General features: G+C 36.5%; 1 protein-coding gene across 2 annotated transcripts in view; it reads left to right on the top strand.

Moving 5' to 3' along the window:
* The window catches only part of KIAA0319 (KIAA0319 ortholog), a 116,857-nt gene that overhangs the window by 15,772 nt on the left and 75,197 nt on the right, over window positions 1–25,888 (top strand). For both annotated transcript variants that reach the window (XM_027862468.1, XM_027862536.1), the window contains exon 2: window positions 12,840–13,006. In XM_027862468.1, coding sequence (XP_027718269.1) covers window positions 12,958–13,006 — 49 coding nt within the window. In that variant the 5' untranslated portion in view covers window positions 12,840–12,957. The remainder of the gene's footprint in view (window positions 1–12,839; window positions 13,007–25,888) is intronic.

The following is a 25,888-nucleotide window of genomic DNA, read 5'->3' on the forward strand; positions in this document are numbered from 1 at the left end:
CGTTGGCTTGACCATCTCTGAAAATGTATGTCTCGTCTGTACTTCTGGTCCATCTCTTCTTGGCCAAGAGGTGCGAAACATGCTTTATCATTTGTTTTCTGGCACTGTGATTGGTCGTTCCATTGATCAGAGTTCTTAAATCTTTCTGAGTTGTTTCCTTTGCATTATTGTCACCTTTGTTCTCCTGGTTCTACTGGGCTGAGTCCTGAAGGATAGGTTTCAAAAGGTGGAGTTGGAGGGAAGACCAAGGGATTCTAGGCCTGGGAAGTATCCTAAGCACTCCCTCTCTCCTTACTGTTTTTTTCTCTTTGCCCCCTCTCTGTCCTTTTTGGAGGATACTAATTGCTGAATAGAAGCAGTAACACATAGTTCTGACTTCAAGGTTTAGTCCTTGGGTTGGGCATGTGCCTAGAGAATGAGCACACTAACAAAGAGCTATGACCAAAATTCAACGAGGAGATAGCCTTTACCAAAGACATACGGTATTAAGTTGCTTTAACGTTGAATGCTTTTCCTTAAATGCAAAGCCTTGGCACTGTCTTTTTCACTGCCACCCTCCCACTGAGTTCACATTCCAGGCCCAGCAGCAGTGACAATGTCAAGCATCTGACTTTCTAGCTTTCTGAGGCCTTCGTCACTGCTCATTCCAGAAACCAACAATGGTTTCTACAACTGGAAAAACAAAATCTGTGCAACCAGCATTTGCTTGTTGTGGCCTTGGACTAAGCTCCCTGGAGGAATCTCAGTGTATTTTCTGTTCTTCTAACCTATGTTTGCTGGTAACACTGAGTGGCAATGACTGTCAGAGAAGAAAAAAATTAAGTGGAAATACAGAGAAAGAGACAAAGACAGAGAAATGTGAGTCATGTATTTTTCCCAAGAGGTAGTCACTTGTCCAGGTCTCTGCTGGATAGTTCTGGCCAGAACTTCCCAAAACCCAAGGTGGTTAGGAAGCAGCAAGCAAAACACATGGGATTCTGGCTGCCAAAGAGGGGATTTTGTTTCATACTTTTGACCCCAGCTGAGATGAAAGCTGTCAACTGCTCTGAAAAATAATTGACTTTCAGAGTAGCCTGGAAATTCTGTTCATATGAAATGGAACTCATTGAATACAGAAGCCCAGAAATAAAATGAGGCTACAGATCTGGGCCATATGAACAAAAGTCAGGTAAATTTAACCCTAATGACAATTTTTCAGTCCTCATGCAGTTTTAAATTTAAGACTGAAAAACCAAATTGTTCATCTTGGTCATAGAAAGATAGCAGTTTTTTATAAATCAGCTTACATTTCAGTATTTAATCTGCCTTTTAAAATTTTTGTTTTAGTTTTTGTTTACCAATTCAACTGAGTTTTTTTAAAAATAAGTTTTATTTTTGTTTTGTTTTCTGATTTTCCATCAGTCATTTCTAGATATAATGTACTCCCTCCTTCTTTCCCAATTGAACTCTCCCTTGTAAAAAAAAAAAAAAGTTTAGGAGAAAAAACCCAAAAACCTAGAGACAATCATATCTGACAACGTTAACAATAATCTGCCTTAATTGACTCTCTCTCTCTCTCTCTTGCCACTCCCCACCCCTTCTTAGAGGAGAAAGGCTTGTTTAATTATATATTCACTAAGACCATTGTTGATTTTTCAAATACTTATAGTTCAGCCTTTCTTTTAGTGGTCTTTTCATTTATATCATTGTAATGACTATGTACGTTTGTTGGTTTTTTTTTCCCTGAGACTTGACAAAATGTTTTGTCCTACATTGTTTCTGATCCTCTTCCACTAATTAGCTATATGATTTTGGTCAAATCACTTAACCTATCACTGTAAATCAGGGAATAATACTATTAGCAATTGGACAAACAGCTAGGTGCTGCAGTAGATAGAATGTCAGGCCTGGAGTCAGAAAGACTCATCTTCCTGACTTCAAATCTAGCTTCAGACACTTATTGCTTTGTGACCCTGGGCAAGCCACTTAACCCTGTTTGCCTTAGCTTCCTCTTCTGCAAAATGAGCTGGAGAAAGAAATGGCAAACTGCTCTAAGAAAACCCCAAATTGGGTCACAAAGAGTTGGACACAACTGAAATGACTGAACAGCAACAACAAAGCACTTAGACAATCTAAAGAGTTGGCTCATCAGTATAAATATATTGGACAAATGCTGATGGTCATGGCATTGAACTAGCAAAAGGTGGAGACTGAATTTCATTGCCGTTGGGAAATGGCAAGGTTATTTTTATGATCTCAAGCTTCTCCTTGAAATAAAGGACTATCTTTTTAAATATTGGCCTTCTGATGCTGTTGTATGACTGTGAGTCATGGGGCACACCGCATGCTGAAGAACTGAAATTCTTTCATCATGAGGACGACCCAAAGGGCAATGGAGAGGGGGATGGTGAGCTTGAATAGGCTGTGACACATTACAACAAGGAATCATGAAGGAGACACAGAGTGAAGGAGGTCACCAAAGAAATGTGTGATAGTTAAAGAAGATGGGATTCTTGTATGGAGAGTGAGGAACGACTGATAATCAGCCAATAATCACATGTGCCCAGCGGTTATTATTTTGTCAAAAGAAAATGAGGAAGATCTGTACTATGTTGGGTAGACCCTTCATGGTGAGCTGCTGCTGCTGCTGCTGATGATAACAGCCCCTGCTAAGTGCCAAGCACTGTGCTAAACACTTGACAAACATTAACTCATTTTATCCTCACAACAATTCTACAAGGTAGGTGCTGTCCCCATTTTACACTTGAGGAAATTGAGGCAAACAGAGATTAAGTAATTTACCCAAGATCATACAGCTACAACTGTCTGAGGCAACATTTGAACTCATCTTCCTAACTCCAGGTCCACTCCAGGAGTCACTTAGCTGCCTCCCTTATAGGAAAGCATAGAAAAGAGTTGTCTAAAATGTGTGACATGGTTAGGTTGTGACCTGCATCTTTAAGTGGAACCATAAACATTGATGAAATCGACATTCCATTTGAGTATTTAGGAACATTGATTTAGAGTTAGAAGGGGCACTCTTGTCCAATCTCCTCATTTTACTCATTAGGGGTATTGGGACACAGAACAGGGGTGGGAAACCTGCAGCCTCTAAGCCCTCAAGTGCAGCCCTTTGAATCCAAACATCACAGAACAAATCCCCTTAATAAAAGGATTTGTTCTGTAAAACTTGGACAGTCAAAAGGCTGCACCTGAGGACCTAGAAGGTCACATGTGGCTTCTAGGCCACAGGTTCCCCACCCCTGGGTTAGAGGTATGAAAAACTGAGAAATAAGTAATAAAAAAAAAATAGAACTTGAGAACTGCATAAAAGATTAACAAGCAGTGTTACTAAGTTCCTAAGAAGGGAAGATCACTTGTGACTGAAAGGATCAAGAAGGCTTGAGGGGGTGGCATTTAAACTGGTTCTTGCAGCAATTTGTAAGAATTCAACAGGAGGAGTTGGGGTGAGGTTGGAGGGAGAAGGTATTCTAGGAACCATGATAGCGTAAGCTCACTGGTTTTTGTCTTTTCCTCCATCCCCTTCTTTTAAAAAATATTTTCATTTAATTAGTTAAATATTTCCCAAATATAATAAAACATTTTTACCATTCATTTTGTAAAATTTTGAGTTCCAAATTCTGTCCCTAGCCCAGCCCTTGAGAGGGCCAGCAGTATGATATCAATTATACATGTGAAGTCATGCAAAACACATTTCCATATTAGCCATGTTACAGAAAAAGAAATACCCCCCCCCAAGAAAACTAAAGAAAGTTTGAAAAGTATGTTTCAATCTGCACTCAGTTTATTGGTTCTCTTTGGAGATAGAGATCATTTTTTATCAATCCATCCTCTTCTGAGGAAACCAAATGAGGGACAGAAAATGCTTTCTATTCCTTGAAGTACTACCTAAATGTGATTGTTTTTCTTTGCTATTAAGTTGTAAAAGGAATCTCTTGCCATCAATTATTTCACACTTTGATGACCACTTTTCTTTATCCCATATCACAGTTTTGTAAGTTTTGTAGATTAGTTATTTTGGCACTACTTTGAACCAAGTGAATGGAGGACAGCTGACTCTGACTATCATTTCGGGGTTTGTGGGGCAGCTAGGTGGCTCAGTGGATAGAGCACCAGCCTTGGAGTCAGGATGACCTGAGTTCAAATCCAGCCTCAGACACATAATACTTACTAGCAGTGTGACCCTGGGTAAGTCACTTAATCCCATTGCCTAGCAAAAAAAAGAAAAAAAAAGAAAAGGAAAAAAAGGAAAAATGTCTTTCACAATCACCATATGACATATCTTTTGTTACAGTTTTTACTCTCATGATAGTGTTTGCTTTTCTTCCTTCCCTTACCATTAAATTTTTCCTAATTATATTAAAAGTTCACGTAAATGAATGTTGTACTGCCTAGGTATTGACTCAGGATTCTGAGAGAAAACTGGCTTGAATTGTCAACCAAGTTGAGTGAGCTATATTCAATCCTGAATCTTTCATGCTTCTTCGGGAAGGAAGGAATTGTAGATAACTTTGGTCACATTAAAACAAATTAAATTTTAAAAATTCAGTTGTAAAAACAGATATTCAAAGATGAATACATGAGCACAAGAAAAGAAAATAAGAAAAATAAGCATGACAATATAAAAACCAACCAGAGGATATAATCAGTGACTGTGCACATCCGTCTGATTGTTAACCCTAGCTAAAGGATGTCTACTGACTTTGGTCACCTTCCTAAGAACCAAGAAATGTTGATAAAGCCAATGTTGAAATGATAAGTAGTTGGTAAAATACTCTTCCTGTTGGGAAAATGAGGATGTAATTATTCTATCCCCACCTCCCTTTGCTGCCAATTTCAGGAGCAAATTCAGCTTGATCACTCCACCCAAACCCAGGCCCTCAAATAGAGCTTATTTACTTGGCTTAGGATTACTAAACTATCTTTTCTGTTATATTTGATCCTCATTATGACACAATCACAGAAGTTGAGAGTTTGAAGAGGCTTTAGTATTCATCTAATCCAACCCAGACACAATCTTTTTATCTTTTTAAACAGTTTTTATTTACTTTAAATTTATGGAATAAAATAAGCATTTCCATGACATATTATAATAAAAAATGCGATTGCTCATGAAACTGCAAATCAGTTATGTACAACTTGCTATTCCTTTTAAATATATAATAAAGTTATCATATATAATAAAGTTATCCAGTTTTTTCTCTCCCCCCCCTCCTGCCCTCGAGATAGCTACCACTAGACACAAATACCAAACAGAACAAATATAATCTCTTCTTGACATGACAGTTATCTTGTCTTAAACATGCCCAGGTCCTTCAGCTTATCCTCATATGTCATGGAATCAAGGCCTTTTGCCATTCTGGCTGCACTCCTTTTGATACACTCCAACTTATCAATATTCTTCTTAAATTGTGGTGTCCAGACCTGAACAAAGTACTCCAGATGAAGTCTGATGAGGGCAGAGCATAGTGGGATTCTTACCTTCCTATTTCTGGAAGCTATACATGCCCTTCCTAATGTAGCCCTAGATCACATCAGTTTTTTTGGGTTCCTCATCTCCTATTGGTCTTACCATCCTCCAAAGCCCACAAAACTTTTTGGGAAGAATTTCTGTATAACTGTTCTTCCTCCACCTTCTACTTGTATAGTCTCTTTCTGTCTCTGTCTCTGTTTCTACTTGCCTTCTTGAATCATATGTACTTCTGACATTTTCCATGATCTTCAATATTACCAAAAGTGGTTATATAGTCACACCTCTCATGCTGTCCTCTATTCTTGTGGAAAAGATGGACGGATGCAGTCTAGATGCTAGTACAGTTAGGTAGGCTGATAATACTCAAAAAAGCATACTCATTAACAGGTAACCGTGAATTTGAAATAATTCTTCTAGTGGTACGTCCCAGGAACCTGTGTTTGCCAGTTTGCTGTGGTTACTTTTATGAATGTTTTGGATGGTAAGCATGTTTATCAAATTTATGCAATATGGCATGCTCATCAAATTTGCAGACTACTCAAAACTGGGGAGGTTGACAGAGTCAAGATCCAAAGAAACCTCAACAGGCTAGAATGATGAATTGGAAGTAGAAAGATGGAATTTAATACGAATAAATATGAAGTCCTACTTTGGATTAAAAAGATCAGATTCAAAGTTTAAGAGGATCTGGGAATTTTAGTGAACTGCAAACTCAATATGAGTCAACAATATGACATAAAAACTAAGAAAGCTAATGTGATCGTACCAGCATTAAGAGTGGCAGTGTGTCCAGAACATAGTGTACTTTGTTGTAGTCAAATCACACCTAGACTATTATTGCATTCATTTGTGAGTTCCATATTTTAGAAAGGACATTGAGAATCTGGAGTGCATCCTGGGGTAGGTAGCCAGAATGATGAGGGGACTAGAGAATGCCAGAAAAGGACTGGTTGAAGGTACTAGCTGGACATGTTTAGTTCTGAGGAGAATTTTTTTGGGGGGTGGGTATCTTCAAGTATCTTAGGGGCTGTCACATGGAACATGGGTTAGACTTAACTTGCTTGGTAAAACAAGGCAGAACTAGGAGAGGTGACTAGAAGTCACTAAGTGGCAAGTTCAAACTTGATGCCAAAAACTTTCCTAGCAATCAGAGCTATGCAAAAGTCAAATGGATTGTCTCTGTAGGCAGTGGTTTACCTTTTCCTAGGAATCTTCAAACAGAAGTTGGATGACCCCTTGTCAGCATAAAAGTCAGCATAAGCCATAGCTGGTAAACTTGGGAAACATGTTGTGAAGGGATTATGGTATAGGTATTTATTCACCTAGATAGTTCCTGAGATCCCTTCCCAATCTCAAGATTCTGTGATTTATAGTTTTGGTACATGATCACTTGTGACAGGTGACCCTACCAATTGGACTTTTCAATGTAAACAACTCTATTACTAAGATGGAGGACAAAAATAACTTCCCCCGCCAAATGTAAAGGAGTCACTGGGCACCATGCTTCATGGCAGTTTTTGAGTGATAATGAATGGTTAGCCTTTTTTTTTTTTTTAATGACCTTCAGATAATTTCCTAATGGACCAGTCTGCTTTTGGCAAGTAGGTGGCACAGTAGATAGAGTGTTGAGACTGGAGTCAGAATTGAGTCAGCACTTTTTGTAGTAGCAAAGAACTAGAAACAAAATAGAGGGCCATCCATTAGGGAATGACTAAGTGGATTGTAGTGTGTGACTATTATTGAGCCATAAGAAACAGTGAATATTAAGAAAGGACGAGTTGGCGGGATGTCTAGTTAGTATTAGAGATAGAATTTATGGTAGTGAAGAGATCAAATCTTCCTGTGAAAATGGTCTGCTTGGAGACTGAACTGTGATCTTTTCAAAGATAGGTTATATTGTTTGTCTTGCCAATAGTAGACACCTATTTATCTCCCAGGGACTACCATCACACAAAATCCTCACAAAGAGAATATCATACTGTGTGAGACATGTCCCAACTTTCCTGCCTTGGTTCCTTTACTCAAACTATTATATGTCTAGAACATTGTCTCTAGACTTTTAAAATTGTATATATATATATAAAAAGATAAAACTTTGCATATGAATTCCCAATATATTTATATATTTATATATTATGTTAATATACAAGATTCTAAGTTCATTTCATTTTGATTTTTTTTTTTGGCTAGGCAGTGGGGTTAAGTGACTTGCCCAGGGTCACACAGCTAGTAAGTGTTATGTGTCTGAGGCCAGATTTGACTCAGGTCCTCCTGAATTCAGGGCCGGTGCTCTATCCACTGCGCCACTTAGCTACCCCTATTTTGATTCTTGATTTGACAAGTGGTAGTGAAAAAGATAACTCAAAAATATATGTAGCTCCAAACAGAAGAAGCATTTGATTGGCTGCACTTGCTAGATTATGATAATAGTTTTTTTAATTCCATCCAACAGTTATGCAAAAGATTTTGTTGAAATCTGGCTAAAAAATTTCTATCATTCTTGACATCAACCCATTATTCTTACAAACTAATTTGAAGGTATTTTTTAGATTTCTAACAAATGCATTCAAAACTCACCAAAACTCCTCATCTGTAAGATTTTTAACAGGTTAGAAAATTTTGTTTCCAAATTTAAGTGTGGCTATGAGTTTTATATGTAACATGTTTTCAGCTGCAAAATCTTATAACAACAGACATTTCCAAACATCTATACTTTATATGGATTGTGTATATTATTTTTGGCTCTGCTTATTTCACTCTGCATCACTTCATATAAATCTTTCAATGCTTTCCTGTATTTATCACATTTGTTATTTCTTACAGCACAATAATATTCCATTACATTCATGTACCACATTTTTTTCTTTGCTATTGCCCAATCGATAGTCATATATCTTGTTTCCAATTCTTTGCTATCACAACAAAGACTACTGTAAATATTCTGGTATATCCATTTTCAAAATGTCTCTCCATATCACAGATATCTTCCAAAAAGCATTTATTTCTTCACTGATTGTTAAAATGTCCCTTTGTCTGATATCCAATACATGTATGAAACTAACATAAATATATAAAACCAAAAGCCATATCCCAATAGACATGTGGTAGAGAGACAAATCATTCTTAAAGGAAGAATTGCAAATTATCACAATCATATCATAACATTGTCCCAAATCACTAATAAGAAGAATCATATCAAGACAACTTTTAGATTTCACCTTACACCCAGAAAATTGGCAAAGATGACAAAAAAATGGGACTAGTCAGTGTGTGAAAAGTTATGAAAAATAGGCATTCAAATACACTGTTGGTGCTATGAACTGGTATCTGTATTCTGGAAAACAATCTGGAATTATATTGAGATAATGACCAAATTGACAATACCCTTTGATCCAGAGATTATATTGCTGGTCATATATCCCAAGGAGATCAAAGATAGGAATGTTGAGTATACATTAAAATATTTATAACAGCACTTCTTGGAGTAGCAAAGAACTGAAAAAAAAAAATCAGATGCCCATCCATTGGATAATGACTGACAGACTGTATTATGTGAATGTAATTTAGTCATAAGAAACAATGAATATTAAGAATACAGGTAGGGAAAGGTATCTACTTTAGGAACTGATTCGAAGTGAAGTATGCAGAACTAGGAAAACAATATGCACACTGACTATAAAAATGTAAGTGGAAAGCATGACAACAATAACAATAAAATTGAAACCTCTGTGTAATTATAGTGATCAAATTTGGCCCTGAAGAAGGGAGATAAGAATACACTTCCCTCTCTTCTTTATAGAGGTGTTTATTTGAATATAGTATTGAACTTGATTGATTGTTGGTTAGTTTTCCTGAGCCACTTTTTTTTAATCTCTTTCTTTTTTATTCTTTGTTGTAAGGTATGCCTCTGAAGTGTTGGGGGCAGAAGAAGTGAATGTTGGGAAATTTATAAAAATAAAAAGTTTAAAGTCACCTTTACCAATGCCTGGCATATAGTAAGTGCGCAATAAATATTTATTGACTGACCCTGAAGAGACATATTAAATGTGTGTGATTTTTAATCTGCTAGTTAGCTTACTACTGACAGCCATTTGTCATCACAGAAAAGGTCAATAAATTTGAGATATTTGTCTTTTTTGTAAAAGAAAAATACATAATATCTTTAAGTTTGACAATTTAGCACTTTGCCAACCGTAACCGGTGAAGAGCTATGTAGAGAAAATATTGGTATATACAACTTTGAAGAAAAAGGGCAAAGATTTTTGGAGGTTTTTTTTGTTATCAATAGCACTTGCCAAATAAATACTTCATAGTAAAATATTTGCATTTTTTTTCAAAATTTGAATCTAGAATTCTACATACAATTACATATGTATTGTATCTCTCTCCTCATATATTTTTTAGATACATATTTTTCTTCCTGTGGCTTGTTTCATGAATTCAGGATTTAGCTAAGTGCATACGTTAAAGCCAAATAGGCCAATATTTCAAATACTCATGGATCTGTGATTCAAGTACCTACTATATGTCAAGAATATTCTAGACACTGGGGATTCAAAGACAAATTTAACGTAGTTCCCACCCTCAAAGATTTTTCATTTTATCAAGAGAGACAATTTCTTAAGCACTTACCAAACACTGCTAGGAATACCAACATAAAACCAAATCTAGTTCCTTCCCTCAAGGAGATTATGTTCCAGTAAAGGGAGATAACATGTATAGGATGGTGATGGCCTGGAAAGGGTGATGTAGTTTTGAAAGTCTTAGGGATGATGAGTAATATAAGGAAGTTAATTGGCAGTCCCTTTCTAGTAGCAATGGTAACATGGATTTAAATACTATTCCAGATAAGGAAAATAGGGAAAAGGGGACTAAGATGAAGATGTGCCTGGTGACAGGGCAGATGGCAAGAAGATGACTGGAGCGGAGTGTGAAAATGGACTGGGGTCAGCCAAATATAGTAGAACACATGATACCCATCAATAAGGGTAGCTGGGAGCTCATGGTGGGAGTTTCAGAGCTGAAAGAGTTAATCTCCCAGCAGAATGGATGGCAATAATCACATACATGATATAACAAAATTAAATACACAGTAATTTGGGAAGATTGGTACTAGAGGCTGGGGCTATTGGGAAAGACTTCATGTAGAAGGTTATGCTTTAGCTGAGTCTTAAAGGAAACTAGGGTTTCTCAGAGGTAGAAGTGAAGAGACAAGTGCATTCAAGGTATGGTGAACAGCCAATGCAAAAGCATAGAGATGGGAGAATTATCTTTTGTGAAGAATAGTTGGAGGGCTAGTTTGACTGATCTGTGGAGTGTGGCAATGGGAGTAGTGTACAGTAAGGCTACAAAAACAGTTTGGAACCAGGTTGTGAAGGACTTTAAATGGCAAATAGGAGTTTTATTTGATTCTAGCAGTAACAGGAGCCACTGCAATTCATAGAGCTGGGAAATGTCATGATCAGACCTATGCTTTAGGAAAATCATTTTGGCTGCTATGTGACAAGTTCCCCTTCCTTTTCTTCCCTTTTGTTTCTTCTTTTAAGAGTATCAAAATATAACAAAACTACTCCTATATTCCCTGGCTTATTTAACTCCCTCTTTGATCCCTGATGAAATTAGTGTTCTGAGGGGACAGTTGTTTCCTCTCTCCCTGTTAGAGGTAAGCTTCATGCTTGTATAATTCTTTCTGGTTGCTCAGTTGCATTTACCTTATGTTTCCTTTAATTCCTTTGTTTGGTTTTTGAAGTTTCTTCTTAGCTCTGGGCTTTTCCTTAGAAATGCTTGGAAGTCCTCTATTTTGTTAAAGGTCTAATTTTTCTTCTGTAGGATTATACTCAGTTTTTCTGAGTAAGTTATTGTTCATTGTAAATCTATATATTTTGCCTTTTGGAATAATGTATTCCAAGCTCTCTTTTTTTATATAAAAATATTTGGTAGCTGCCAAATCTTGTGTGATTCTCACTATAACTCCCTGGCACTTGTAATCTTTTCTTTCTGGTTGTTTGTAGTATTTTTTAATTTGTTCTAATAACTCTAAATGTTGGTTATGATATTCCTAGGAATTTTTATTTTGAAGTCTCTTTTAGGAGATTACCAATGAATCCCTTCTGTTTTCACTTTGCCCTCTGGTTCTAAAGAGATCTGGGCAGTTTTCATAGTTTTGTTTTGTTTTGTTTTGTTTTGGTTTTGGTTATGGCTTTCAGGTAGTTCAGTGACTCCTGTATTTTTTCTCTTTGACCTGTTTCTGAGGTCAGTTGTTTTTTGATATGAGATAACTTACATTTTTTCTTCTATATTTTCTATCTTTTAACTTTGTTTTAATATTTCTTGTTGTCTCATGGAAACATTAACTTTCCATTGCTCCATTCTAATTTTCAGGGAGTCTGTTACTTGAGAGAGGTTTTACCAGCTGTATTACTAATCTGTTTCTCCTTCCAAGTTTTTCCTCTAGAACTCTCATTTATAATATTTTAAAACTCATATCATTTCTTCTAGAAATTCTAGTCAACTTTGTGGCCAAGCTGTGTTTTCCTCTGAAGTTTTGCTTGTAGAATTACAGTTGCTTTCTCCTTTTAGGTTGGTATCTTGAGTGTCCCTGGTTTCATAATTGCTCTTTATCATCAATATCTTTTTTTACTCATTCTTGAAGCTTTACTTCCCAAATTGGGAATTTATGTTAAGGCCAAACTTTGTGTAGTTTTGATAGGAATGCTGAGGCCCTGTTTGGTTCTTCTCTATCTTATATAGGATATGTTACTGTTTTCTCTGAGTATTAAGTGCTCTGTTCTTCAAGGAGCTCATGGAGTGGGTGAGGCGAGAGAGCCAGAAACTTTCAGCACACCCTAAGCAATATGATCCAGAGAGCAATCTGATTGCTCCCCTCCTGGTATGGTCTTTGCAAGTTCCAGGCTCTTGTTTGGGTATGGGCAACACAATTGTAGGCTTGTTCCTGTATGGAGTTCCTGTAAACAGATACTGGTCTTAGCCCCTGACAACTAGCTAGAAGATTCTGCTGGTTCAGAACAATATAAGTCTAGTCTCATTATGGGTCTAAGTTTCTTTCCCTGGTTGTCTTTAGGCCCCAGCCCAGGTCTGTGAACTAAAACCCACATCCTGATCCAGGGTCAGAGTGATAGAGCTGTAGGCTCACCCCTGCTCTGAAATACGTTGCTCAAGGTAACAAGATACTAAATACCTGAACCAAAACTTGGAACCAGGTCTTTTAATTAAGTTGAGCGTTCCTTCTACTGCACCAAGCTATGATCCAAGCAGATAGCTTTTGTACAGAGGGGATAACTGAGAGAGAACTTAACATACTTTTCAATTACTCTATTTCTTTCTTGTCTGTTCTTTGTCTTTACAGTCATTTGGGGCCAGAATTATATATTAAGCATCGTTAAAGGAAACCAGCTACTGCGTACTCTCCCAAGGTCAGGAGTCAGAAAACAACGGGCAAGTTGTCTGTGTGGCACAGAAAGACTATGGATTCAGGTGTACGTTCTGCATTGTTGCTGCTGGGGGTCATTGCAGGTAGGAATCATTCACTTCTCAAGACCCATACATCATCCTTGAGTACCTTGAGCATAGAAGAAAAAGTAATTTTTTTTAATTTAAATTTTATATTATTTTCAAACAAAGATCATTTGTCTCTCCTTCCCCCTTCCTTCTACTCTCCCCTTCCCTACCATATGAGAAAGCAAGAAAAACAAAACCCCAGTTACAGGCATGTAGAGTCAAGTAAAACAAAATTTCTCATTGGCCATTTCTAAAAAAAAAAAATCTCAATCTACAGTTTGAGTCTCTCATCTCTGTTAGAAGGTGGATAGCATGTTTCATCATGAGTCCTAAGGAATTTGGGTTGGTCATTGTGTTGATCAGAGTTCCCAGGTTTTCTTTCTGTGTGTATGTATATGTATATATACAAATACATGTGTATATGTGTATGCATGTATACATATATATGTATATATATTCACAAAGGAAACATTTTCTTACACATATACATATATACATATATCAATATATAAATAAATATGTATTTCTTTGTAAATATTATATATAAATATATATAAAGTATACATACCTGTGTATATATACATGTAGCTATACAGATATACATATTATATATATATAATGTGCATATAACATATATTATATATATATGTTTCATTTAAATCAGCCAAGATCTACTTTCTTAACTTCCCATCCCAACCCTTTGAAAACATCTCAACCATTGAGAACCTAAGAAAAACAAAACCCATTATATACATATATAGCCAATCAAAATAAATTTTCAACTTGGCTGTATACTTAGAAATATTTCTCTCATTTTATATCTGAGTCCTTTACCTCTCTTAATAGGAGGTAGGTAGCAAGTTTTCACATTAGTTCTCTGGAATCCTGGTTGTTCATTATGCTAATCAGAGTTCAACATGATAATATTCTATTATGTTCATATACCATAATTTGTTCATCCATTCCTAAATTTATGGATACTCCCTCAGATTTCCATTCTTTACCACCACAAAAAGAGCTATAAATATTTTGTACATCCTTAGAATTTATTTTGTTTAGGATTAATCCCTCCCTTAATTTACCCTACCTCTAATTCCCCCTCCCTTTTTCACCCCTTTCCTCTCCTTCCCTATGTGTAATACTTTCCCTTCTCCACTGTTCCCTCTTCCTTCTCCCCACAGTGCATTACTCTTTCCCTCTCTTTTTATTCTTAAGATCGTCAGAAGGACCTGAAATCAAGTCCAGCCTTAGATACTTACTAGCTGTGTGACCCTGGGCAAGTCATTTAATCCCTGTTTACCTCAGTTTCCTCAACTATAAAATGGGGATAATAATAGCTTCTACCTCGAAAGGTTATTTTGAGGATCAAATGAGATAACTGTAAAGCACTTAGCACGGTGCCTGGCACATAGTAAGTACTATATAAATGTTAGGTATTATTATTACTAAATGCATGATCCTGACTATGGCAATTTCTTTCTGGCATTTTTTTCTTTGACCTGAAAGCTCTGGATTTTAGCTATAATGTTCCTGGGAGTTTTCATTTTGGGGTTTCTTTTAGGAGGTGACTTGTAGATGCTTTCTATTTCTACCCTGCTTTCTGGTTCTAAGAGTTTTGGGTAGTTTTCTTCTAAGATTTCTTGAAATATGGTATCTAGATTCTTTTTTTTGTTGTTGTTCATGGCCATCAGATGGGCCAGTGATTATTACATCTTTCTCCTTGATCTGTTATCTAGATAGTTTGTTTTTGCTGTGCAATGCTTTATACACACACACATATATATATATATATATATACATATATATCTTCTATTTTTTTTATGCCTTTTGACTTGGTTTTAATATATCTTGTTGCCTCATGGAGACATTGTATTCAGTGATATGTACTCTCATGACCAGAGTTTGAATGTAGTCTAGAAGGACAAAGCTTAGAAGCATTTGTGATGAGAAATGTTTTTCTGAATTAAAAAAAATGTATTTCAGAAAGAAGTTCAATTGATTAGGTAAATGCTACCTTGCCCTATAAATTATTTTCGATTCTGAGTCTAAATTTCTTACAAAATATATGGCTGCTGGATATAGTAGATGACTATCAACATGGTTTATTTTTAATGATATTAGATGCTACCTAAAATTCCTGTAATTAATATTTTAGGAGTGAACTAAATGCAGTACTTTTTTTTTCTTTCTATACCCATTTTTTCATGTCAAGAGAAAGTTTTACTCCTTTCTAAGAATGTTTCAGGTGCCTCTTTTATTATTGAATGTCCATCTTTTTTCATTCATGATTAAGCTCAGATTTTTATAGGTTGCATCCTGAGTTCCATTGCTCTTTGAAACATGTTATTCCATTCTCTTCTGAGTTTTCTGGTGGGTTCAGGAAATTTTTGCATTATTTGAATTTTCTCCCCTTCATATTTGAAGGTCATTCTCCTGATTGCTTGCAAAACTTGTTTCTGAATTGAATTATTAAATTTAACCATGTGCTTAGTATGCACTTTGGTTTGTTTGTTTGTTTGCTTGTTTGTTTTCCTGGAGCTGATCTATGAATTCTTTCAACTGGTATTTATTTTCTGTTCAGAAGTTCTAGGCAGTTCCCTGTTATTTCTTGAATTTGGTATTCAGGTTTTTTGTCTCATTATGTTCTTATGGGAGATTGATGATTCTTAGGTTGTTTCCACATGTCCTGTCTTCAAACTTTTTATGTTGCATAGTAAGTATATTTTCTTTTAGCACTTTTTTTTTTGCTTCTCTTCTTCTAGATTGTCCTTCACTTCTGTGTATTTGCATTCCAGATCTATTGTTCTCTCTTTTGTCTCTTTGGTGAAACTTGCCCATTGTTGGTTCCAGTTTCTCTATTTTGTCCATTAATTTTGCTGTTCAAGCCATATATTCTACTCTCACAATTCTCATTTCTCTTTTAAAATGAGAAACAGTGTGTGGTGATTCCATGTTCTCCTCACATTCTGAGGATCCACTGTCTCATCAAGTGTTACATCATTTTCCCTTGTTTTGTATGTGCTTTTGTACGTAATAAGCACTTCATCAATGCTTTATTGTTTGTTCATATCATGAAGTAAATGATGGCACAACTTTTAGAGGTTCTAGTTTGTTTCGGCAACAGCATACACTGCTAAATAAATTATTCTCTGAATGTAACTACTTGGTTTCTTTATTCCGCTGTAAAAATAGTGGCAACATTCTGTGCTGCAAATGATCTCTGAAGGATTGTAGAACAGCTCAGTGCCACACCAAACTCCTCCCAGAGCATTGGAGATGCAAAATACAGAAATCAACCCCATAGCACCAGTGCAGCAGCACTAAGACATGTTGTAGTTCAAGCCATATACTAATTTTAGGGGGGAGATTTACACATCAATAAAGTCCCCAAGAAAACTCAGTAGATATAAATACCATGAAACAAAAGACCAAAGTAATACAATAATGACCATCAATATTAAATAACCTCAATTCTTCTGTAACTTGGCAACCCACTCCCAATGTTCAATCAATCAGCACATTTCATCTTGAGTCTCAGATGTCCCATGTAGTCTTCTGGTCCCTGGAAATATCATCCCTTGGACATTTCAGAATAGGTCTTATTCTTAGGGCAGCTCTAAAGTGGTATCTTTCCAGTGGATTTTCTTCTCTGGACCCAGGACACTTGCAGAGTCAGTAATTCTACTAAATTCTACGATTTAGTATACTCTCTTAAATTTGCTTTTTCCAGCAACTAGGTCATGTGGTAAAAACCAGCTCAAGTCTTGTGATTCTAATCCTATTGACAACAGAGCTATAAGAAGAACATAAGTTAGGAACCTATAGTTCACTTGAAACTTCAGAGAATTTCAGTTATTACATACCTCTCTGATTTTATCTTTCTTCTTTACAATCATCAATGTAATTTTATATGTAGAATCCTGAACCCAATTTTTAGAACTTATTATCATAACATATTCAATGCCTGTACACATAATCATCTGGTCTTGTTACTTTCTCAAATTTTTTTCACTCCTCCTAATTCACCTTGTAGGAAGAGGAGAAACTTTAATTATCTAATCCTATACATGAATATATAGCTACTAGCACTCATTGTAAGTAGATGTTTTTTATCCCTAGGTTCAACATTACCCAAATGAAATTGTTTAAAAGATGTTTATTCAACTCTAAATGTAACAAATAACAAAAGACTTGGGATGTGATATGTAAATATGCTAAATAATTAATCCCAAATTGTCTTTAGAAAACAATTTATGCAAAATGAATTGTCTTTAGCAAAATATGTTCAGTTGTTAACTATACTTAAGATTTTACACATTTTTAGAAGTCCTTTAAACAATGGGAACATCTTTAGGATAACCCTTGAGTAGTTTACATGTATTTCAGGATATGCTAGTTTGTCATCATTTCAGCACATGCTTTAAAATTCAGTTGTTTTTCAGTCATGCCCAACTGTTTATGACCTCATTTGGGTTTTCTTGGCAGAAACACTGGAGTAGTTTGCCATTTCTTTCTCCAGGTCATTTTACAAATGAGGAAACTGAGGCAAACAGGGTTAAGTGACTTGCCCAAAGTCACACAGCTAGATGTGTGAGGCCTGATTTGAACTGGCACTTCTTGACTCCGGGCCTGGCACTTTATCCACTGTACCACTTAGCTGCCCTACATGTACTATACACAGGTTGTCTTACAATCAGGTTATCTCTACAATCAGTTATCTTAGTGGAGAGTAATTTATGAACTTTCTTGTGTTACCTAAATGGGAAATCCAATTTTACTTAGGTTTATTATTTTAAACATACAAGTTTTATTCCCAGATAAAATAACAAACCTAAGTAAAATCAGATTTCCCATTAAGATAACACAATGTGACATATAAAAAGTCCAATTTTTTAAAAGAATGTTAAAAATAAATAATTTTTTAAAATAAAAAATGTTACTATTAGTGATTATAAATCCAGGTTTAATTTTGTCCTGAAACTAAATCATAATGTGGTCTCATTTACAAAGAAATGTGTTCTCCTATTAGGATAATTGTGATGAATCAAAACCAAGTTAAAAATACACATTTGTTATTTGTTATAAAAGCAGGAAAAAAATAATTCTGGAAAATGCATGATCAAAAAAATCTGAATCAAAAACTCTAGTCTCAGAAATTTATTAGCTGTGTAACTTCACCTCTGTTTCCCTCAGTTTCCCAATCTGTAAAGGAGAAAATGAAATAATAGCACCCATCTCCCAGGGTTATTTGTGAGGATCATATGATTGTAAAATGCTTAACATAGTACGTAGTGTTTGAAAAATCTGAAATAAAAATCTACTACAGTGAGTGAGTGAAGGAAAGTCTTTATTATGCTTCTCAAGACAGAAGCAGGCACAACGCACTTTAGTAGCATGTGGGCACTGGTTCAGTGGTAGAAAACAACTTTTAAACTGTTAATAAGATCCATACTCCACCCATCTGGGTTACTATTGGTCTGGTTCATCTGAGTTACACCCTTCCTGGACAGCCCATTGCATGTTTGTCCATGTTCTGTTAACTCCGCCCACTTCATGGGTTCCATGTTCAAAAATGGCGGCCATCTCCACCCTTGGGGTGTGTCAGTTCATATTCAATAAGCTTATTAAGTAAGCGCAGTGGAGAAAAGCCTTTGCCCAGCGGAAGCCCCATCCTTGAACCTGATGAGTTGCAACCAGGTTAGCCTCCAGGGCTCTTTCTTAAGGAACTAGTTGTTTGCTATACTTTCTGATTGGTTGAGGGACTATCCACAAGATCTTGGAATTTCTAATTCTGCTGTGGAAGCCTAATCCCCTAAAATTTTTCTTACACTTAGCATGTGTTAATGTAATTACTCCATGCTGGAGTAATACATGTATAACTGTATACTGGGTTTTAGATGTGATTAATATAAAATACTAAAGGTGTTAAGATGAATGATTTTCTATGTAAGATAATTTTCTGTGTAGGATAATTCAACTGAATTGAAGTCACCTGACTGGTAATGGATTTGTTTCATGTTTTAAATAAAGCAATCTCTTTTAATCTTAATCTGGATGTTGTTGGATTGTAAACTGAATTGCTAAAAGTAGAAAAAAGTTTGAAATCTGTTATTTTAGCCCTGCTGATCATGTCTTTTAATTTAAGAAACTATAACCTCCCAGGTTTGCTTATAGTAAAGAGGAAATTTCACCAAAAATTATTTGGCTATCACTTATGAAATTGTTAATCAAGTTAAGGGGGGATGGGTGGTATTGTTATAATGTTAAAACCTAGCAAGTATTTAAATGGGTATATTTTCAGTCCTGTAAAAGAACTTTCTGTGTTGTGAAATTTCTAAACAATGAATTGGCTTACTGAATAAATGGGATGCCCGCTTCCACTCCTTGCACAAGATGGAAGTGAAATTTTTAAGCCTGCTTATAGTAAAGAGTGAGATTCCTCTAAGGTTATCTGCCTATCCCTTGTGAAGTTTAGGAGATTATACATAGAATAGCCTATGTTGAAGTTATATTGTGAGCCAACAGTCTTGTGTGGGACAGCAACGACCCTTACCCAAATTAATTAAGAGGCTTCTCCAGGTAGAAAGTAGAAAGGATTTTATTCTGATCTTGCAAGAAAGTTCAACTCCTACCCAAAGGTAGTTCGATTCAAGACTGCAGTTGGTGTCGGCCAAGCAAGCATTTTTATAGGTTCTAACCACAACCCCTCCCTAGTCCCTACCTTTTATCCCATTGGCTGGGCTTCAGAGGGCACAATCTAAACTCGGCAAAACTACCCCAGCAACAGCAGTGGAAATTACAGAATTGTTACATTGTTTGTACCTGCCTTCCCCTCCTTCAAGTATCTTCTTGGTACATCCTGTTTGTTCATGTTAGTTCCTGGAACAATTTGCAGTTATACTTGTCTTTGCAACAATTTGAACATATTTATCCGGGCTATTTACAAGTTTCCTGACCTGCATAAACATATATTATTATTAGGGGTCTTTACCTTATTTTACTCATTTAAGTTTAGATTTGATGAGAAGTCTTCACCAATCTCACTCAGTCTCAACAATCTTTTTATTTTTACTTTAAACGGTGAATATACAATACCTTAAGAGATGGATATCTGTTAGTCTGCACTTTTACAGCTGAGATGTATTGAAAAGTCCAAGAAACATAATTTCTAGGTAATGAATAATTAATAAAAGGAAGGGGAAAACACCCGTAGGGCTCAAATGTATGTACGTTGGCAATCTGATAGTATTTCCAAAGAAACTGCTGAGCTAAAGCTGGCCACAAGAGACATAATTTCTGGGTAATTAACCATTGTACTAATTATGGCTAGTGAATAATTAATAAAAGGATGGTCATTTGACTTTCTCTGGCAACCTAAAGACAAATCATGGAATAGTGGGTGTTCCCAACAGGTGGAAATCAACTCTAGTTAATCATTACTGAAAAAATGAATATTATGAAAGGTAGGCCTATTCTAATGAGGGGCTGGGAGAATATGACCTTAATTACTCCTTTCTACGCAGACCTCCCCCAGCCTTTGGCAGTGTAGACCAAAGGATCTCTTCCATGGGCAAGGGGGGAGGGGTGTTTTGCCAAGCCTGTCTAAGTAGAACACAATGGGCCGGAATTCATCTAGATTAGATTCTTTTTGTAAGATTTTCTAGTTGGGTGGGGTAAGAATTCCACCTAGATAAGATGGTCTAGGAGAGGTAAATTTTTGGGCAAGGTCTGAAATCTCCTTGAGAGACTGGACTTTGAATGAAAAAATAGAAAAGAAAAAAAACAAACTCTGGATTCCCTTCCCTTGTCCACATTAATTGGTAATTAATATAAGAGAGAAATAATCATTTCTCTCAACAAGAAAGTTCATAAGTTACTCTCCACTAAGATAACTGATTGCAATGAAATTCTATTCCTTAAAGCAAAAACAGAAGTTTCTGACTTTAACCTTAAAAATTAATAGATTTATATCTTTGTTTCAAAAACTCTTTTGTCTTCTGAAAGAATTTGGGGACTTAATCTTACATATAGGACAAGCACTAATTTAACTCTTGCTTAGGATATGGAATGACTACAAATTCAGATTGAAAATAGAAAAGATCTTTTCCACTTGCAGCTTATTAGAGTAAATCAGATATTTTAGTATTAATCTAATAGATTCTGTATTGCAGTGAAAACTTCTATTGTTTGCCTACCCTAATAATAGTGAATGAGATATAACCTGTGAAGACTTCTCAGGGTGGTGATGAAAAGACTGTCTCGAAACTAGAGATAGGCTCTGAGACAAGGAACAGGCCATAAGTTTAAATTACCTAAACTCCCTCCTGATTGCCACTGCCATGTCAGCATTAGGCATACTAAATAAGGACATGTTATGTTTGGATTGGCTATACCCTGTTTCCTTGTTCTTTGGGAATGGGAAAGATTTTCACGCCTAGAATGTAAGCCCACCTCCCAGACAATGGGAGTAAGGGATAGTGGCGGGGTGGGAGTTTCTTATTTGCATTAAGATATATAAGCTTGCTTTGTCCTTTGTGCCTTGCCTCTCTCCTGCTGGTAGCGTACTGGAGGAGATGCCCCTTCTTGCGAGATTGTAATAAAGAGTAACTTTTTGCCTCCACCTTGAGAAGTCTCTGACTTTAATTTGCTACAAGAGGAAGAAGCAAGGATATGATTATAACAGGCTCAAAACTGATCCTCCTTGGGAATAACATACACAATGGAGTATGGAAATCTATCTTACCCTACAGGAAAGTAAGGAGGGAAGGGGTCAAGAGAGCAGGGAGTTGATAGAGGGGAGGGCAGATTGGGGGAGGGGATAATCAAAAGCAAACACTTCTGAGGAGGGAGAGGGTCAAAAAAGAAACTAGAATAAATGGGGGGTAGGATAGAATGAAGTGAAATAACACTTAAGTTTTTCACAACAGGACTGCTGTGTAAGTGTTTTGCATGATTACACATCTATAACCTGTATTGAGACGCTTGCCTTTTCCATAAGGGTGAGTGGGGATGGAGGAAGGGAGAAAATTTGTAACCCAAAGTTTTAAAAACACATGTTAAAAATAAAAAAATAAATAAATCAGGAAAAAAAAAGTCAGAGCCAACAATGAAACTACTGGGAAAAAAAACTGGTCCTCCAGGCCTTAGCCTAAAGTCACAGAATGTCTGTACATAGTTATACAAGCATAAAGCCAAGTACTATATTAAACACTTTATATTCATATGATCCTCACAAATAACCCTGCAACGTAAGTGCTATTATTTCATTTTCTCCTTTACAGATTGGGAAACTGAGGTAAACAGAACTAAAGTTACACAGCTAATAAATTTCTGAGATTAGAGTTTTTGATTCAGATTTTTTTGATCATGCATTTTCCGGCATTATTTTTTTTTCTTTTTTAATGCCAAATAACAAATGTGTGTTTTTAACTTGGTTCTGATTCACCACAATTATCCTAATAAGAGAACACATTTCATTGTAAATGAGACCACATTATGATTTAGTTTCAGGGCAAAATTAAATTTGGATTTATAATCACTAGTAACTTTTTTAATTTTAAAAAATTATTTATTTTTAACATTCTTTTAAAAAAAATTAAGTTCCAAATTCTCTCCTTTCCTCCAGCCCCTCCAGCACCCATTGGGAAATCAAGCAAAATGATAGCAATTACATCGAAAATTATGCAAAACATATATCCATATTGGCCATGGCTAATGGTAACATTTAAATCTCAATTTATCCAAGCACCATTTACTGCTAACAGTTAAAAAGGAGAGCCCATTATCATCAATAAACTCATTTTAAAAGACAAGTAGAGGCACTCCCAGCTCCCTTTAACCTAATCTCTATTTCCTTTCAAACCTCCCAAAGAACCTGATCTGTTCTCCAGAGTCCATGAAATAGTTCCCATCCTCTTTTACCTGTCCTTAAAGCTTTTCAGATAAGGAGTGACCCTAAGCATCCCCCAGTTAGAAAGTTCAGGAATTTCCAGATGCGTATCAGAAAGAGTAATCAAATAAAGTTTCTCATATCCTTTTTATTTGAATGAGCTCAAAACCCTTCCTCATTTCTCTCGTTCTAAGTCTCCAAAAGCCTTTACTCAGACTACAACTTTTCTTAACTTTCTACTCACTTCCTCTTCTCCCTAGCTTCCTCAAACTTTATTGCCCCTTTCTGTACATTTAGCTTAAAACCCTTCAAAACTGCACCTCTCTTGTTTCTTTCACATTATTGATGCAGTTTAGGGGTTCAGGGGTGCTGAGACCCCAAAATCATGACACACAGGTCCTGCCCGAAAGAATTTGACCCAATCCTACTTTCAGCCAAAGACAAGGTTTATTAGAACATCCATCGTATTGGGCAGACTCTTAAGGAGTCTGAACATGGGTAAGCAGTGGCTAGATTATAAGCATCCCAGCATTGGCTAGATTTTAAGAATCTGAGTCATGACTGGATTATAAGAATCAGAGCCATGGCTAGATTTTAAGAATCTAAGTATCTTTTTTTTTTTTAAGGCAATTGGGGTTAAGTGACTTGCCCAGGGTCACACAGTTAGTAAGTGTCAAGTGTTTGGTTTGAGGCCAGATTCAAACTCAGGTACTCCTGACTTCAGGGCTGGTGCTCTATCCACTGCACCACCTAACTGCCCCGAATCTAAGCATATTAATGGAGACAAAGTGGACTTTACATACAGAAAGACTGTGGGAGGGACCTCGGAGTGGCCAGTAAGCTGGGGTGAACAGAACTCCTGGGACCTGGACTAAGGGAGAATGGAGCCTAGTTAGGATTAAGGGTGGGAAACGGCTGGGGGCCATACATAGGGAGGTAAGACAATGGAGGGGAGATTGGGTGTAGCCACAATGAAAGACCAGTTGATGGGATATAGCCTCAGGTGAACACCAGAGATTTAGCCATGTGGGAAAGTCCAGGTTTTTCCTTTCTGGGGCCCAGATCCCAACCCCATCATTATGATCTAACACTTCCTTTACTAATCATATCCCAGACTATCTATAGAACTAATACCTAGTTCACAGAGTAGTTCCTAGTCATCTTTCCCTCCCTGCTCGTTGTGAATATCTTTCCCCCTTATCCCTTAGAGGGTCTGGACCTAAGTGGTGGTGGGGGTGGGGTTGGTGTTCCCAGATGGCTGGGGGTGGGTCTCTCTTCCATGGAATTTTTCAAATCTCCCTTTCCATTCCTTAATCCTTTCCCCTTTTTCCTTTTTACTCCAGAGGGTATTCTGGTTTTATTTCTATGATAATGAAGAGCAATTGCTATTTCCAAGCCTCTTTCAACATCCTTGCTCAGGCTATAGACCTCTAAATCAAATTTAGAATGTGCATTAGACTAAGTACAAAGGTCCCATCCCTTATCTGGCTGAAAAATTATTTTCTTTTTGCCACATAATTTTCCCAGACCACGCTGAACCTCACCTCTCAGGTGTGGACAGGATTTCCCAAACGATTACTGTTTGTCTAACCCAGGAGTCTTGCTTCCTTTATGAATACCACTATTCTCACGCAAATACCTGCAAGTCCCATACTTGCTGGCCTCTCCCCTTGAGCCTTTCCTTTTTCATGTGCAAGTGAAAAATAAAATCAAAGTTTAGATTTTGGAAACTATTTCTCCTTTATACATTCTGAGTTTGAGGGAGTTAGATCCTCCACCACTTCACAGCTTAATTAAGGGGAGGGGGGGCGAGGGAGGGAAGATTCACTCCAGCTTAATTTCAGCAGTGAGTTTCATTGCCATCCTGGAGAGAGGTGTAGCAGGCCTGCCCACAGTGATAACCAGGGGTGAATGCCCTCAAAAGGATCTAGCTTTTGCTGGACATTTGTTAAAGAGAAAATGCTTTGTTCTGGCTTTTCCCCTACTCTGATTAATGAGGCAAAATTCAAGACAAAGAGAATTAAAAGGAGTTTATTAAAGTACATCAAATTGATGGGCTAATCATTGGAGATCAGCAAGGGATTCAAGATGGAGCCAGCTTTTGTAATGTGATAAAGAAAATTCTGGTTCTTTTTTTAAGTTTAATAGTATTTTATTTTTTCCCCCAGTTACATATCAAGAAAATTTTTAGCATTAATTTTTTAAAAATATAACATATAAGCTTTTTTTTTTTTGGTTAGGCAATGGGGATAAGTGACTTTCCCAGGGTCACATAGCTAGTGAATATTATGTGTCTGAGGTCACTTTTGAACTCAGGTCCTCCTGACTTCAGGGCCAGTGGTCTATCCACTGCGCCACCTAGCTGCCCCCTTTAGCATTCATTTTTACAAGATTTTGAGTTCCAAATTTTTCTCCTTCCCTCCCCTCTTCTGAAATGGTAGGCAGTTTGATATAGTTTATACATATACTATCATGTAAAACTTATTTCCATATTAGTCACAGTTGTGAAAGAAGAAACATATCAAAGAAAAAAAAACACAAGAAAGAATAAAGTAAGTGAAAAAATACCATTTGTTCTGCATTCAGAGTCCATCAATGCTTTATCTGGATATGGCTAGCATTTTCCTTTGTGAGTCCTTTGTACTTGTCTTGGATCATTGTGTTGCTGAAGAGTTGTAATTTATAGTTGATCATCACACAATGTTGCAGATACTGTGTACAATGTTCTCCTGGTCCTGCTCACTTCACTCTGCATCAGTTCATACAAAGAATTTCCAATTCTTTGCCACCACAAAAAGTGCCCTTTTTGTGATGGCAAAATATGGTCTGATTGCCACCACAAAAATTATGGTCTTTGCCACCACAAAAAGATTTGTGATGGCAAAATATTGGAAATGAGGGGATGCCCATCAAATGGGGAGTGGCTGAACAAATGGTGGTGTATGAATGCAATGAAATACTATTATGCTCTAAGAAATGATGAGCAGGCAGACTTCAGAAAAACCTGG

This window comes from Vombatus ursinus, unplaced genomic scaffold (genome assembly GCF_900497805.2).
Source record: "Vombatus ursinus unplaced genomic scaffold, bare-nosed wombat genome assembly UNPS02000577.1, whole genome shotgun sequence".
Taxonomy (NCBI): Eukaryota; Metazoa; Chordata; class Mammalia; order Diprotodontia; family Vombatidae; genus Vombatus; species Vombatus ursinus.